Raw genomic sequence first — 18,317 nt, 5'->3', positions numbered from 1 at the left:
ATTCCATTATCCTTATTATCATCATCATTTCGGGTAAGAACATGATAAGAGACGATCCTGAAAATCATGTTCCTGTTCGTCTCGCACATTGTGGCCTATTCACCTAGCAGTAAATATGTACCAAAAGGGTGTTAGCCAACTGGTGTGAGTCGCATCCTGGGTAAAAAAATTACCCTAATTTGACCAAAATGATGTGCCTAACAAGGTGCTTTCTATAAAGTATGTCACTGATGTCAGCTAGATATGTATACGTTGTCCATGTACTTGTAAAAGTAAAGATTATTATTATTATTATTACTATTATTATTTGTATATACTGTTGCAAGTTATCTCATGATACCGTGCAAGAAGTAATAATTATCCGTGTTAAATGATTACAAGTTCATATTCAGTATTTCCTTTATTCTATTTCAAGTTCTTCTATAGTGTTTTTATATATCACATTCAATAGTTTTCATAATCTGTATTAATTATATCTCATATCTCTGAATATCCTGCAAATTCCTCTCGATATCATATAAGTCATCTCGCATCACTGTGTTGAGAGTTGGTGTGAGAGAATGTTGGACTGGCTGTGCTACTTGGTATGGTAGAGAAGCGATCCAGCGTCTGTAATATCTGCTGTGTATTTCTTGACTGTCGAGTGGCAGGTGGTCATCTGCCTCAGTTCTTTCTGCTGGGAAATGTTTTCTCTTGAGCGGCACTAGTAGCCTTCTGCCGATGACAGTAAAGAAAGTTGAATTCACTGGCCTTGGCATATCTATTCTTGAAACAGGGTATGAAGCTTGCCTTTACCTCTTCCTTCTTGCACCCAGGTCCTAAAAAAACTGCAAGTTCTAGCATGATTTTTTTTGGCTCATGTGTGTGTGTCTAGCTTTCAGCAGTGGTTCTTCCTTTTTAATAATCTGCTGCTGTCTACCCTGTTCCACCTAGAATTATGATCTCTGTAATTATATCTTCCCTTACTCTCCATTCATCTAACGTCGTCAGGGTTGGTTCCTCAACCCTCTCCTCGTATCGCATTATTCTCAGCTCTGAGGGTAATTATTGTTGTAAATAGTTGAACCAACTGCAGTTTTTGTACCTGTTAGATGGGGAATTTCTTCCCGAGACAGTGCACTTGGGCTTTGCATAATTTCATTTAAATTGTTCATAAGAATTCGGTATTTTGGTTACTGAATGTTGTTCTTTATTTTGCCAGCCTCGCGAATGTTTTAGATTTTTAAACGTTTGATGGGCACCTCCGACCATGTTAGTGTGAAACTGATTCTTAGATCCATTTTTTTTTGGTTCGTAGTTTTAACTGTTCCAGTCTGCTTCCCTTCCTCCCTCCCCCTCCCTTCTTTCCTTCTCCCTCCCTTTCTTCTCTCTCCCTCCCTTCCATCTCCCTCCCTTCCCTCTCCCTACCTTCCTTCCCTCTCCCTACCTCCCTTCCCTCTCCCTACCTTCCTTCCCTCTCCCTCCCCTCATAGGCTGCACTCCGTCTCTGATCTTCTTTTACTCTCCTCAATCCTCATTACGTTTCTTTCATTCGTGTGTAAATTCCAAAAGTTATTTATCCGACCACAGCTTTAGCCTGTCCAAGTCTTCCATGAGCCTCCTCTGCCCTCCTATTATTTTTGATCGTTCATTATTTTGCATAACAAACAAACAAGAACATGTAAGATTCTCTTCGGTAGACCATTTACGTAACGCAGAAAAGGCAAAGGAACTAGCACCTAGTCTCATGGTACCCACTAGTTACACTCTCCTATTCTGACACCGCCTCACTCTGCTCTGCTCCCCGTCTTTCAGATACCCCGTGTACTCTCCAGCATTTCCCTTATACTCCTTCCAGCTGTATAGTCCTTGTGGCTTAGCGCTTCTTTTTGATTATAATAATAATATACTCCTTCCAGTTTTTATAATTTGACTCGTCAGATGTTTTGTTGCAATGCCTAAATCTGTAATGCTTTATCCCTGATCGATCAGTCCTCATATCTAGGTATTCCACAAGCCGCCTCCAGTAGTATTCACCAAAACTTGTACATGCCATTGAGGGATTAGTGTATAAATGGCAATACATACCAACAAGCACGTTAATATGACACAGACGCGGTTTGAAGACATTGTGTTGAGAGGATGTTTCGCTCATTAGGGTCTTTTATCAATTGTAACAATTCTCTTTGTACAAGGCTTACTTTCGTCAACAAAGGAAAAAACGTTGATTTTTTTTTTTCAGATATCTCATGGGAAAGGCGCGTCTACTAGGGATGTGTCAGTTGCTGGGAGCGGAAGCTCCACCTACACCCTGCACACATACTAACACTCGATCTTACTATGCAAACTGAATAGGCAACCTGTCCAATTGCCTGGCATATCAAACTGCTTAGCCACTGTAACGAGACTCTCAGATCTCTCGGTAGTTAGAAATGGAATGGTAATCTTCGCTATTGAATTTTGTTTTGGTTTGTATTACATTTCTGAGGTTAGTGGTGTGAATATTTATTTGTGATGGGTTGATTTTTTTGCTAGTACACTTGCTCCTTCGTGTCTTGACTTGTTCCTCGACACCTGCCTCTTGTTCCCTCGCAAGACTGCCTCAATGTTTACTTCATTTTTCCTGCCAACAGGATGGATCACTCTCCTCTCCACTTGCTTGTAAGAACTGGCCGCTGAAGAGCAAGTATTCAAAACAAACACACACACACACACACACACACACACACACACACACACACACACACACACACACACACACACACACACACACACACACACACACACACACACTACCACACACACTACCACACACACTACCACACACACTACCATACACACTACCACACACACAACCACACACACTACCACACACACTACCACACACACTACCCCACACACACTACCACACACACACTACCACACACACACTACCACACACACACTACCACACACACACTACCACACACACACTACCACACACACACTACCACACACACTACCACACACACTACCACACACACACACACACACACACACACACACACACTCGTACACAAACTCTCACACACACACACACACACACACACACACACACACACACACACACACACACACACACGTACTCATATACAACAGGCCTAGTGTCTAATCGGAGAATTGGGTGGTTCACAAAGAAAAGGAATCGGCCTCTCAAAGTAATTTTCAAGGCAGAATCAACCCGAACCATGATCCTGCAGGAGAAAGCACGGCTGAGAGGCAAGCAGGAGTGCCGGAGTGTGTACCTCGATCGAGACAGAACACAGGACGAAAGGAAGACAATGAAAGAGAGTTCAAAAACGAAAGGAGAAATGGGAGGAAATGAAAAAGGAGAGCAGAATAACCCAGGATCAAATGGAAGGACAAGCGCACCCCCCAGAAACACCTGCAGAAGGACTCCAGCCACGACACCCCCAAGGCAACGAACAATCCAAACCAACCATCACACACCGATCCCTCTGTTTCCACCCCCCGCACCACAGTTACAGTATTAGAACAGAAGTTGAAGGTTTGGTACACAAATGCAGATGGATTAACGAATAAACATGAGGAATGGCAAGAAAGAATCAATGAGAAGTCCCCAGACATCATAGCAGTTACAGAAACAAAACTCATGGAGACAATAACAGATGCAATCTTCCCGCCAGGATACCAGATCATGAGGAAAGATAGAAGGGGCAGGGAGGGAGGTGGGGTTGCTCTGCTCGTAAAAAACAGATGGAAATTCGAGAAAATGGAAGGAATAGATGAGACGGGAGAAAGAGACTACATAGCAGGTACACTTCAGTCTGGGGAACACAAAGTGGTCATTGCAGTGATGTATAATCCACCACAGAACTGCAGGAGGCCAAGAGAGGAATATGAAGAGAGCAACAGAGCAATGGTGGACACACTTGCTGAGGTGGCAAGAAGAGCTCACTCCAGCAGAGCAAAGTTGCTGGTTATGGGGGATTTCAACCACAGGGAGATTGACTGGGAAAACCTGGAGCCACATGGGGGTCCCGAAACATGGAGAGCCAGGATGTTGGACGTGGTGCTGGAAAACCTCATGCACCAACATGTTAAGGACACTACCAGAGTGAGAGGGGAGGATGAACCAGCAAGATTGGACCTTGTGTTCACCCTGGGCAGCTCAGATATTGAGGACATCAAGTATGAGAGTCCCCTAGGAGCTAGCGACCACGTGGTTCTGTGCTTTGAATACATAGTAGAGCTGCAAGTGGAGAGAATAACAGGAGTTGAATGGGAAAAGCCTGACTATAAAAGAGGGGACTACATAGGGTTGAAGAACTTCCTGCGGGAGGTCCAGTGGGACAGAGAACTGGCAGGAAAACCAGTAAATGAAATGATGGAATATGTAACAACAAAATGCAAGGAGGCAGTGGAAAGGTTTATTCCCAAGGGCAACAGTAACAACGGGAAGACCAGAACGACCCCCTGGTTTACCCGACGGTGTAAGGAGGCAAAAACAAAGTGCAATAGAGAATGGAAAAAGTACAGAAGGCAGAGAACACACGAAAATAGGGAGATCAGTCGCAGAGCCAGGAATGAGTACGCACAGGTAAGGAGGGAGGCCCAGCGACAGTATGAAAATGACATAGCATCGAGAATCAAGACTGACCCGAAACTGTTGTATAGCCACATCAGGAGGAAGACAACAGTCAAAGACCAGGTGATCAGATTAAGGACAGAAGGTGGAGAACTCACAAGAAATGATCAGGAGGTATGTGAGGAGCTGAACAGGAGATTTAAGGAAGTTTTTACAGTAGAGACAGGAAGGGCTGTGGGAAGACAGCACAGAAGGGAACATTAAGAGGGAATATACCAACAAGTGTTGGATGACATACGAACAACTGAGGAGGAGGTGAAGAAGCACTTAATTGACCTTGACACCTCAAAGGCGATGGGACCGGACATCTCCCCATGGGTCCTTAGAGAAGGGGCAGAGATGCTGTGCGTGCCTCTAACCACAATCTTCAACACATGCCTTGAAACTGGGCAATTACCTGAGAAATGGAAGACAGCTAATGTAGTCCCCATATTTAAGAAAGGAAACAGAAACGAGGCACTAAACTACAGACCTGTGTCTCTGACATGTATTGTGTGCAAAGTCATGTAGAAGATTATCAGGAGGAGAGTGGTCGAACACCTGGAAAGGAACAAGATTATAAATGAAAACCAGCATGGGTTCATGGAAGGCAAATCTTGTATCACAAACCTCCTGGAGTTTTATGACAAGGTAACAGAAGTAAGACACGAGAGAGAGGGGTGGGTAGATTGCGTTTTCCTAGACTGCAGGAAGGCCTTTGACACAGTTCCCCACAAGAGATTAGTGCAGAAGCTGGAGGATCAGGCGCACGTAAAAGGGAGGGCACTGCAATGGATAAGGGAATACCTGACAGGGAGGCAGCAACGAGTCATGGTACGTGAAGAGGTATCACAGTGGGCGCCTGTTAGGAGCGGGGTCCCACAGGGGTCAGTTCTAGGACCAGTGCTATTTTTGATATATGTGAACGACATGATGGAAGGAATAGACTCTGAAGTGTCCCTGTTTGCAGATGACGTGAAGTTGATGAGAAGAATTAAATCGGACGAGGATGAGGCAGGACTGCAAAGAGACCTGGACAGGCTGGACATGTGGTCCAGCAACTGGCTTCTCGAATTCAATCCAGCCAAATGCAAAGTCATGAAGATTGGAGAGGGGCAAAGAAGACCGCAGACAGAGTATAGGCTAGGTGGACAAAGACTACAGACCTCACTCAGGGAGAAAGACCTTGGGGTGACCATAACACCGAGCACATCACCGGAGGCACACATCAACCAAATAACCGCTGCAGCATACGGGCGCCTGGCAAACCTGAGAATAGCGTTCCGATACCTTAATAAGGAATCGTTCAAGACACTGTACACTGTGAATGTTAGGCCCATACTGGAGTATGCAGCACCAGTCTGGAACCCACACCTGGTCAAGCACGTCAAGAAGTTAGAGAAAGTACAAAGGTTTGCAACAAGGCTAGTCCCAGAGCTCAAGGGAATGTCGTACGAGGAAAGGTTAAGGGAAATCGGACTGACGACACTGGAGGACAGAAGGGTCAGGGGAGACATGATAACGACATACAAGATACTGCGGGGAATAGACAAGGTGGACAGAGATAGGATGTTCCAGAGAGGGGACACAGGGACAAGGGGTCACAACTGGAAGCTGAAGACTCAGACGAGTCACAGGGACGTTAGGAAGTATTTCTTCAGTCATAGAGTTGTCAGCAAGTGGAATAGCCTAGCAAGTGAAGTAGTGGAGGCAGGAACCATACATAGTTTTAAGAAGAGGTATGACAAAGCTCAGGAAGCAGAGAGAGAGAGGATCCAGTAGCGATCAGTGAAGAGGCGGGGCCAGGAGCTGAGTCTCGACCCCTGCAACCACAATTAGGTGAGTACAATTAGGTGAGTACACACTCTCTCTCTCTCTCTCTCTCTCTCTCTCTCTCTCTCTCTCTCTCTCTCTGGGACCAGACAGGAAATTTCCAAGGTATTGCGAAAAGCAGATGAATTGTGTGACATCTTAGGAAGGATTTAATAACATGCGACAAGAAAGGGAGCAACTAAGTGGAAGACAGGTGAAAAATTAGAGATGTGATTCCAGTGTACAAGACTAGACACACGAGAGGAAACACTGAAGTATAATACACAAATAACCCACACATAGGAGAGAGAAGATTCGACTTGCACCATTTTACAAATTCACACTTAACACAAGATAGTGAAGAGAGCAGTATATATACGTGAGAGGGACAGGGACGCGACCAAGAGAAGAAGACAAAGAAGTTGTGGTAAGGCTGGTAGTGGAAGAGGTATAGATCAGTATAGTTTAGTTATGTTGTATACTATTCTGAGTTGAGAAAGCAGTAAATTCGGTAGGCGAGACTTGAGAGGTGGAGCCAAGAGCTGTCTCGACCCTTGCAAACACAATTAGACAAATGCGGCTAGGTAAATGTGTGCGCACACTCGCCCGCGCCAGTCCAACTCGATCCGCCTCCGAACAAACGACGGAATTACTTAGCATTTCAAACTAACACCTGCAGAAGCTAACGAGTCGATTCTCATTCCCTCGTTGACAGGAATCCCGCGATAACCGATGGCGCGTATTAGCCGGAGGAATGATTATCCGAAGCTCGACGTATAATGTAAACAGAGCGATATTTAAGCTGCCACAGCGCGGGTAGCCGACCAGGTCTGTCTGCCAGAACTGTAGGGTAGGTTCCAGGTTCCTGTTGGAAATGGTACACAATACCGACGCGTTGAGGGGTAAGACCCATGTACAGTATTTAAGTACCCACACTGTCAAAACGTTTCGCCTGAGCAGCAGACATCTTCAGTCGAATAGAAGAGCAAGAGGAAATTTGGACATTTTTCATTATTTTTGTCGGTTTTAGACGTCCATCGATATATTTGAAATTTCTTGTACAAAATGAATTTAAATGACAGAATTGATGTTACATTACGCACAAACTATCGTTATTTTTATTTTTGATCAAACTTGATCTTTCTAAACCGTCTCTTAACACTAGCGTGAGTGGAGAGGTAATTTTCTGAGGTGACCTGTCCATTATCTGCAACCTCCTGCCATTTGGACGTTATAAGTGGCAGTCTACTTTGTCCCTCCCCCTCTCCCAACCACCAGTAACGGTCCTTCCCCCCTTCCCCCGAGATTGTAATATTGCGACTGTGTCGCCGAGAGTTCTGCTCCCAACAGTCCTCCTCCTGCTGGTGTCTTGTCCTTCCCCCCGTTATTCGTTTTTTTATTTATTTTTTTCCGCTGTTTCCTGATATTTTATAAATGTTTTATTTACCTAGGAAATGCATTCACTTTTGCTAGGAAAACATGGCCTCCTCTTTGGACCAGAGTTTCCTCTTTGGACCAGAGTTTCCTCTTTGGACCAGAGTTTCCTCTTTGGACCAGAGCTTCCTCTTTGGACCAGAGTTTCCTCTTTGGACCAGAGCTTCCTCTTGGAAACAGACCTTCATCTTGGGACCAGAGCTTCCTCTTGGAAACAGACCTTCCTCTTGGAAACAGAGCTTCCTCTTGGAAACAGAGCTTCCTCTTGGAAACAGAGCTTCCTCTTGGAAACAGACCTTCCTCTTGGAAACAGACCTTCCTCTTGGAAACAGACCTTCCTCTTGGAAACAGACCTTCCTCTTGGAAACAGACCTTCCTCTTGGAAACAGACCTTCCTCTTGGAAACAGACCTTCCTCTTGGAAACAGACCTTCCTCTTGGAAACAGACCTTCCTCTTGAAATTAAAGCTTCTTAAAATAAGGTCGATTAATGGAGACAGTGACAAGCTGTCGACAGTTGACAAACACGACGCGGCTGCTGCAAACCTCTTTATTGGTATAAACTTTATTATTTGCATCGCTCGTTTGTGTTCATGGCCTTTGCTGTTTTATCTTTGTTTGTAGTGCGTGTGTATGTGTGTGTGTGTGTGTGTGTGTGTGTGTGTGTGTGTGTGCGCGCGTGTGTGCGTGTGTGTGTGCGTGTGCGTGTGCGTGTGTGTGTGTGTGCGTGTGTGTGCGTGTGTGCGCGTGTGTGCGCGTGTGCGTGGGCGCTCTCTTTCTATATTAAGTTTTAAGATTAATACTTCAAACGCGGCAGTTTTATGCCTTAGAGTTAACTCATTTTCACAAGAAATCAAGAAAATGTTAATATTGACGTTTTCTCAAATATTTTTCCCATTTTTTTTTTCTTCGTACTTTATATTTTAGTTTTGATCAATTGAGTTTGATTTAGAGCCCAAGTAATTATTTTACTCATTGTACATTCTAGCAGAAAGCAAACCAAACTTATTATTGAAAATTATAATGTATAGGGAATGAGAGCTTTGTAGAGCTCGAATACGAGAGAAAGAGAGAGAGAGAGAGAGAGAGAGAGAGAGAGAGAGAGAGAGAGAGAGACAGAGAGAGAGAAGAGGAGAAATTTCTCCGTAGATACAATGTTATTATGTTGTTGTATGGTCTCTGGGTAACAATAATAAAAGGGTTACATGTATACCAGTAAACTCGTGTAGGTTTTAAGTTGATAATGTAATCTCTGTTGTCATATCTGATGCCTTTCTTTCTCTCCTACAGCCTACCTGGGAGCCCCTGGTCACAACTCTCACACAGGTAAGGTCATCAACTCGTGTTTGCACGCGCGTGTATACACACACACACACACACACACACACACACACACACACACACACACACACACACACACACACACACACACACACACACACAGGTATGATATTCTCATGGTCCAGGAAGAGTGACCCAGTAGCGGCCAGTGACGAGGCAGGACCAGAAGCTATGACTCGACCCCTGCAACCACAATTAGGTGAGTACAACTAGGTGAGTATACACACACACACACACACACACACACACACACACACACACACACACAAGACAAACAACATAATGACCAGCAATAATTCCCTGAAGCCCTGTAACTCAAGAATAAATTGGAATAAATGAGAGAGTAAAGGAAAATATTGGACTGTATCGCTGAAGAGATCAATAATGAGGATAATATTCTCTAATTATTTAAATCCCTTGGGGAGAATGACTTTTAAAAATGGGGAGGAGACGGAGGGCGGGGGGAGTGGCGGGGAGAATGGAACGTATGGAATGGTGTCAGGGAAAGGCAGAACAGGAATGAAGAGGGATAACACAGAGAGAGAGAGAGAGAGAGAGAGAGAGAGAGGGAGAGAGAGAGAGGGAGGAAGAGGGAAAGGGAGGGAAGGGGAATTGAATAGATAGGGGAGGGTAAGTAAGTTTATTTAGGTAAAGGTACACATAAGTAGGTACAGAAATTATCGTTCATATTAACACGTGTATAAATTACCTATCAGGGTAATCCAAAAAAATACCTATCAGGGTAATCCAAAAAAATTACCTATCAGGGTAATCCAAAAAATTACCTATCAGGGTAATCCAAAAAAAATTACCTATCAGGGTAATCCAAAAAAATTACCTATCAGGGTAATCCAAAAAAAATACCTATCAGGGTAATCCAAAAAAATTACCTATCAGGGTAATCCAAAAAAAGTCAGAGTGACTTATTTCCAAGGGAGAAGAGCCGGGAATAGAGGAAAAGGAGAGAGAGGCGTGTTATCACCAGGAGGGAGTGAAGGAAGGCACAGCGCTATTGAACGCACCAAGTCAAAATCAGATGATAAATCCTGATGCATTTCGTGGTAAATACTCTTCCCTCGACCAGCAAACAGTCCGTAGGCCGTGGGAGGCCTGCGGACTTGGTGGGAAGTGGGGGGGGGATGAGTGAGTCAGGCCTACTGCCTATGGACCGCGGAGCTGCAGTGAAGTTCAACTCTCCACTACGGTCAGATTTGGCATGATGAAGAACACAAAACTAAACACTGACTCGCGTGTATTTCTTGACTTGCTGAATAAAATCGTTCCCAAGTCAGGTGTCGTGATCAGTTTCATCGTGCGTTCGGCATGAACGCGTGTTATTTCGTGCGTTCGGCATGAACGCGTGTTATTTCGTGCGTTCGGCATGAACGCGTGTTATTTCGTGCGTTCAGGCATAAACGCGTGACTCTTCGCAACACTTTTTTCAGCTGGATCGTATTCATTTATCCTGGGTATATATATAGCTTTGGGCGACGTCTTTAAGATGTGCCTGAGAGATGTGCCTGAGAGATGTGCCTGAGAGATGTGCCTGAGAGATGTGCCTGAGAGATGTGCCTGAGAGATGTGCCTGAGAGATGTGCCTGAGAGATGTGCCTGAGAGATGTGCCTGAGAGATGGTTTTAATACCTTATAAGACGATGCCAAATTTGCGTAAATTCATTTGAATTCTTTGCCACTTTTACTTGTCGTATCTAATCCGATTCTCTCTAGGTTTTGGATCCTGTTGTCTCGGGGATTGAACCTTATCTCTAGCTATCTTTATTTTCTCACTCTATTCTCTCTACATTTTTCTCTATATCTTTTATTCTCCACTTATTTATTCTGTTTTCTCATTTTCTTCATCTATTCTCTCACTTTAATATCGTATTCTTTTCTTTCAGCCCTCTCTTCTCCCTTTTCACTTTCAATTTCCCTTCTCTTTGCCTCCTCTCAGTACCTCCTTTACCCCTGGCTATTCCCTCTTCTCCCTGTACCTCCAGTACCTTCCCCTCCCCACCACTGTTTCCACTCCCTCCCCTTACTGTAGGGGTGAGCCGTGCGTTGGACCAGTATCATTTTCATCTTTAATATGTCAGTGTTTAAGTCTTACTCAGTATAACATAATGGGGACTATAGTTCCAGCTGGTGTGCGTGTGGTGACGATGGTAGGGGCGATAGTGGTAGTAGTAGCTGTTATTGGAGTGGTGAGTACCACAACCATCACGCTGCCAACCTACGACCACAGACGTACAGAGAGCATCTTCTCCCTCCTTCGGAAAGTGACTTCGCCTTTAGTACGTTTGTCAGCTGTGTTAAACTCAGCTGCGAAGGCAAGACACATCTGCTCATAAACATGGGTAAGGCTGTCCACTTCTAGCCAGTGTTGACGTCGACAAGTATTGCTTCAGGTCAACGTAAACACGGATGATGTTCTGTTCAGGCGTGGTGATGTCCTTCTGTACTTATAGCTAGCGCTGCGGATGACATCAGCTATTGATTTATGACACCAGCTGTCCTTCTCAGGTGGTCGCTGTTGCAGTTCTCCCCACAGCAGCAGATGTCTCAATCATCGGCTGGGGGGGAAGGGAACTTTGCTTTAGTTACCAGTCTGGGCACGATTGAAACAGACGTTTTACGAATAAGAGAAAAAAAATATGAAACTGTGTGAAAGTAACGCTTCTGTTTCCCCACAGTCGCTTTACCCAATGTTGATGACGTGCGACTACTGCCTCTTTGACTTCCTCTAGTATTCTTTGACTTCCTCTAGTATTCTTTGACCTCCTCTAGCATTCTTTGACTTCTTCCAGAATTCCTTGACTTCCTCTAGTATTCTTGGATTGAGTTTATGATCAAACGTTTAATTTGTTTTATCATTTGTTTTATCATATGTTTTAAGTTTAGATTGCAAATGCTGATAAATCTATGTTGGTTTTCTGTATTGACAAGTATTGTTGTTTGTAAAGAAACACAACATAGGCTTTCTACCTCTAATCAAATATTTCAATCATCACCCTTCACCACCGGCAGTGACCTGCTGGAGACTCTCCCAGCTCTGGCTGGCAGATTTCAACGCCTTGTATGAGCCCCAGTCTGCGTCATGGACTATGACATGGAACCAAGTTTTTTTTTTGGTCCCCCCCCCCCCATTGTGGAGATATACAGAATAGGGCAGCAGCACAGTACCGATGAAACCAGTGATTGGGGGAGGAGTCTGTTCCTCGTTGCCTGTCTTTTCCTGTCTTCCCACAGGACTTAGCACCTTTTTATTCTATCACAATCCATTCCCTACCTTACTTTTACTAGCCCAATAGCGCTATAAAAAACGTACGTTAAATATTGGCACGAAAAATATGCGTTTTTTGAAAGTTTTCTACAAAAAAAAATCTAGTTTGTGTATATGACCTCTTTTTATGAATTTCTAGGATCTACTCTGTTAGAATCTAGAGTTCATGTTATTGGATTCTAATTGATACTCGATAGTGTTGTGTGTTTAAGGAGAAGCTCTAAGTCCGCTGGATCCAGCGGCTTCCTCAGATTCATCGCTGAAGATGATTCAAGGAAAAAGTTGCTGTAGACGCAAGATGTAAAGTGACACCTGTGCATGATGCTGCCCTCATCCCGATCTGGCATTTACGGATGCCGCGCTGCCGCATGATTGGCATTGCCGCCGCTACTGCGACATTACCACCCACCGCTGCGACATTACCATTACCGCTGTATACCGCAGTTACCGCAGCTCATATCAGGGATGCTCACCTCACAAGCGGCCGGCCGAGCCTATGTTATACTGGGACACTCAGCTTAATCTATATGCAAAACAGTAGTAAATCAAAGCTCGGTTATTACGGTGCAATTTACATAGTGAGACTACTACTCTTACGTGCCAAGATAGTGGCTTTCCTGAACTTGTGTCCGCGGTGAGGTGTTGTGGCTACGGTGAGGTGTTGTGGCCACGATGAGGTATTATGGCCACGATGAGGTGTTATGGCCACGGTGAGGTGTGGCTACGGTGAGGTGTTGTTGCCACGGTGAGGTGTTGTGACTACGGTGAGGTGCTGTGGCCACAGTGAGGTGTTGTGGCCACGATGAGGTGTGGCCACGATGAGGTGTTGTGGCCACTGTGAGGTGTAGCCACGGTGATGTGTTGTGGCCACGGTGAGGTGGTGTTGCCACGGTGAGGTGTTGTGGCCACGGTGAGGTGTAGCCACAGTGAGGTGTTGTAGCCACGGTTAGGTGTTGTAGCCACGGTGAGGTGTTGTAGCTACAGTAAGGTGTTGTAGTCACGGTGAGGCGTTGTAGCCACAGTAAGGTGTTGTAGCCACGGTGAGGTGTTATAGCCACGATGAGGTGTTGTAGCCACGGTGAGGTGTTATAGTCACGGTGAGGTGTTGTAGCCACGGTGAGGTGTTATAGCCACGGTGAGGTGTTGTAGCCACGGTGAGGTGTTGGGGCCACGGTGAGGTGTAGCCACAGTGAGGTGTTGTAGCCACAGTAAGGTGTTGTAGCCACGGTGAGGTGTTGTAGCCACGGTGAGGTGTTGTAGCCACGGTGAGGTGTTGTAGCCACGGTGAGGTGTTGTAGCCACGTTGAGGTGTTATAGCCACGGTGAGGTGGTGTAGCCACGGTGAGGTGTTGTGGCCACGGTGAGGTGTAGCCACAGTGAGGTGTTGTAGCCACGGTGAGGTGTTGTAGCCACAGTAAGGTGTTGTAGCCACAGTAAGGTGTTGTAGCCACGGTGAGGTGTTGTAGCCACGGTGAGGTGTTGTAGCCACAGTAAGGTGTTGTAGCCACGGTGAGGTGTAGCCACGGTGAGGTGTTGTAGCCACGGTGAGGTGTTGTAGCCACGGTGAGGTGCTGTAGCCACAGTAAGGTGTTGTAGCCACGGTGAGACGTTGTAGCCACGGTGAGGTGTTGCAGCCACGGTAAGATGCTATAGCCACGTTGAGGTGTTATAGCCACGGTGAGGTGTCGTAGCCACGGTGAGGTGTTGTAGCCACAGTAAGGTGTTGTAGCCACGGTGAGGCGGTGTAGCTACAGTAAGGTGTTGTAGCCACGGTGAGGTGTTGTAGCCACGGTGAGGTGTTGTAGCCACGGTAAGGTGTTGTAGCCACGGTGAGGTGTTATAGCCACGGTGAGGTGTTGTAGCCACGGTGAGGTGTTGTAGCCACGGTGAGGTGTTGTAGCCACGGTAAGGTGTTATAGCCACGGTGAGGTGTTATAGCCACGGTGAGGTGTTATAGCCACGGTGAGGTGTTATAGCCACTTGTAAGGTGTTATAGCCACGGTGAGGTGTTTTAGCCACGGTAAGGTGTTATAGCCACGGTGAGGTGTTATAGCCACGGTGAGGTGTTATAGCCACGATAAGGTGTTATAGCCACGATAAGGTGTTATAGCCACGGTGAGGTGTTATAGCCACGGTGAGGTGTTATAGCCACGGTGAGGTGTTATAGCCACGGTAAGGTGTTATAGCCACGGTGAGGTGTTATAGCCTCGGTAAGGTGTTATAGCCACGGTAAGGTGTTATAGCCACGGTGAGGTGTTGTGGCCACGATGAGGTATTATGGCCACGGTGAGGTGTTATGGCCACGATGAGGTGTTGTGGCCACGGTGAGGTGTTGTGACTACGGTGAGGTGCTGTGGTCACAGTGAGGTGTTGTGGCCACGATGAGGTGTTGTGGCCACGGTGAGGTGTAGCCACGGTGAGGTGTTGTGGCCACGGTGAGGTGGTGTAGCCACGGTGAGGTGTTGTGGCCACGGTGAGGTGTTGTAGCCACAGTGAGGTGTTGTAGCCACGGTGAGGTGTTGTAGCCACGGTGAGGTGTTGTAGCTACAGTAAGGTGTTGTAGTCACGGTGAGGCGTTGTAGCCACAGTAAGGTGGTGTAGCCACGGTGAGGTGTTGTAGCCACGGTGAGGTGTTGTAGCCACAGTAAGGTGTTGTAGCCACGGTGAGGTGTTGTAGCCACGGTGAGGTGTTGTAGCCACGGTGAGGTGTTGTAGCCACGGTGAGGTGTTGTAGCCACGGTGAGATGTTATAGCCACGGTGAGGTGTTGTAGCCACGGTGAGGTGTAGCCACAGAGGTGTTGTAGCCACGGTGAGGTGTTGTAGCCACAGTAAGGTGTTATAGCCACGGTGAGGTGTTGTAGCCACGGTGAGGTGTTGTAGCCACGGTAAGGTGTTGTAGCCACGGTAAGGTGTTGTAGCCACGGTAAGGTGTTATAGCCACGGTGAGGTGTTATAGCCACGGTGAGGTGTTGTAGCCACTGTAAGGTGTTGTAGCCACTGTAAGGTGTTGTAGCCACGGTAAGGTGTTGTAGCCACGGTAAGGTGTTGTAGCCACGGTAAGGTGTTGTAGCCACGGTAAGGTGTTGTAGCCACGGTAAGGTGTTGTAGCCACGGTAAGGTGCTGTAGCCACTGTAAGGTGTTGTAGCCACGGTAAGGTGTTATAGCCACGGTAAGGTGTTATAGCCACGGTAAGGTGTTGTAGCCACGGTAAGGTGTTGTAGCCACGGTAAGGTGTTATAGCCACGGTAAGGTGTTATAGCCACGGTAAGGTGTTATAGCCTCGGTAAGGTGTTATAGCCACGGTAAGGTGTTATAGCCACGGTGAGGTGTTGTAGCCACGGTAAGGTGTTGTAGCCACGGTAAGGTGTTATAGCCACGGTGAGATGTTATAGCCACGGTGAGGTGTTATAGCCACGGTAAGGTGTTATAGCCACGGTAAGGTGTTATAGCCACAGTGAGGTGTTATAGCCACGGTGAGGTGTTATAGCCACGGTAAGGTGTTATAGCCACGGTAAGGTGTTATAGCCACGGTGAGGTGTTGTAGCCACGGTAAAGCTACACAATTTAAATATAATACATCTGGAACTTTAAGAACTATCATAATAAATCCAGTAAATTAAAAAAAAATGCTTTGTATTAGCCCAAATATAATCAACAAAGTCTCGCAGTATTTTCCTTAGGTCGTTCAAGAATATAATAAACTAAATTCAACAACACGTTACTAAGCTAATCCTAATTCAAACAATTATCTTTTTCCCTAAGACTACATAGTTTGTGAGAGTAAAATAGAGAGTTTGATTATTATCAATCATATCTCTGATATAGCAAGATTAACCCCTTTCAAAATCATTCTTCATGGCTTTCGGGTCCCAAGTTAGTACATGTGTCATTGCTGATTGTTTCAAGGTGCAGTAATATTTTTTGCACACCCGATCAGCCGGGCTGTGGTTCATGCGCTGGTCTACATGCGGCCAGCAGTAGCAGCCTGGTTGATCTGGCCCTGATCCACTGCGAGGTCTGGTCAAGGACTGGACTGCGGGGGAGTTGACCCCCAGAACGCCCTGCAGGTAGATACATAAATAGGGTATTGCATGTATTTAACGTACAGTAGGGATATAAAGGCACACAAATGAACGTAGAGGTTGGAATAAATCGAACATCTACGTTCATTTAACCTGGGGATGATCCAGTCCAGTAATGTGACATATTTAACTTGGTGCCCTTATTTATCTCTCACAGATGCGTGTATCCCATCTTATATTAAACTTTAATAAGAACTCACTTCTCTAAAATCCCGTCCATTATACTGTGAAGAAGAATTTGCTTCGCCCTCGTGTCCTGGGCACCACTACACGCGCTTATCAGTCCACTCAAACTTGCTGACTTAGTCATCTCCTATTTCATTACGTACATATTTTTTTTTAATGAGGCTTTTATTATTATTATTATTATTATTATTATTATTATTATTATTATTATTATTATTATTATTATTATTATTATTATTATTATTATTATTATTATTGCGTACTATTATTATTATTATTACTATTATTATTATTGCTTATTATTATTATTATTGCTTATTATTATTATTATTATTATTATTATTATTATATTATTACGCTCTTGCATCATGAGTGCGTTGAACTAAAGCTCCTTCGCCTCTTGAAAGTGTTGATCTCCATCTCCTTGACTTCATGGGAGAATTTGATTATAATTCCTGGTCTCTGGAGGAAGTCAGACTTAGGCTCTGCTCTGCCTCGTGATGGCTCTGAGATGCACTTACCAGTATTCTAGGCCGGGCTACGGTAACAGGTGACTGGGAGGGATGGATATATGATAGAGGTTAGGTTAGGTAAGATTCGTCAAGAAACAGGATAAGTGTTTACTGACGCGGGTCTTAGTTATATGACGACCCGCATCTGGAGCTTTAGGTCATCTGACAGAGGGTTTTTTTTCTGGCTTACCGGTCCACCCCTTTAAGATTATTTCTTTGCGATAGTTCTCTTTCGGATCGCGCTGTTACTGAAAGAAGCCATTAAATTTGATGCTTGATTCATATATATATTCCTCTTTGAGTAGTTACTGAATAAAAATTCATTCCAGTTCGTCATTTGTGTTTTTTAGCTTCCAGTTGTATTTCTTGTTTCTGATCTCCGCATTTCTGTCCTCGTTGTCCGGATCTACCTCTGCTCACCCTACACTGACCCTAGAGAAACGTTATCTACTTCTGCTCACTCTACACTGACCCTCGGGGAACGCTATCTACCTCTGCTCATCTCGTCTTCAAACGCCTTTTCTCATGGCAGTAGCTTCCACTGCTTACACTTTTCTTGAGGTGTGTGTGTGTGTGTGTGTGTGTGTGTGTGTGTGTGTGTGTGTGTGTGTGTGTCTGTATGTCACACACCAATATATTCCGTTTATTGTTCCTTTATAATATTTTATTTGTCGTTACCTGACTGGGTGAAGCACCAGAATTTACTATTATCATTTCTGGCTAAATTTCTGCCGAATTCACTTGAGGTAATCGTCCTTAAACACTGGCTGAGGAGGGAGTGGCTTTTCTTGGAACTGTTGTTGCTCCGCCCTTACGGCTGTTCCTCCCTTGCTCTCACCCTAGCAATCTCACATTTACGGACACCCTGAGTTTGACATCTTCTCTCCCCGATTATATGCGGAATGTGAGGGTCCCGTCGAGGCGTGTAAGCAACGAGGCAAGAAAATGTTAATCCACTTGCACATTTATGGTGGATTTATTGTGTTACGTTAATAGGAACGGGACGTTAATGATTGTGTTTTTTTTTTTTTAAGTCTTTTGTTCGTTGCGTGAGAATCTCGTT

At 45.2% G+C, this 18,317-nt stretch overlaps 1 protein-coding gene across 1 annotated transcript in view; it reads left to right on the top strand.

Annotated features, from left to right (window-relative positions):
* Positions 1 to 18,317, top strand: part of LOC138853074 (uncharacterized) — an 838,210-nt gene that overhangs the window by 730,357 nt on the left and 89,536 nt on the right. Inside the window, exon 3 of the mRNA XM_070087627.1 lies at positions 9,142 to 9,177. Within this exon, the coding sequence (XP_069943728.1) occupies positions 9,142 to 9,177 (36 nt within the window). The remainder of the gene's footprint in view (positions 1 to 9,141; positions 9,178 to 18,317) is intronic.

The sequence above is a fragment of the Cherax quadricarinatus genome, chromosome 22, assembly GCF_038502225.1.
Source record: "Cherax quadricarinatus isolate ZL_2023a chromosome 22, ASM3850222v1, whole genome shotgun sequence".
NCBI lineage: Eukaryota > Metazoa > Arthropoda > Malacostraca > Decapoda > Parastacidae > Cherax > Cherax quadricarinatus.
This window is presented reverse-complemented; position numbering and strand designations above follow the sequence as displayed.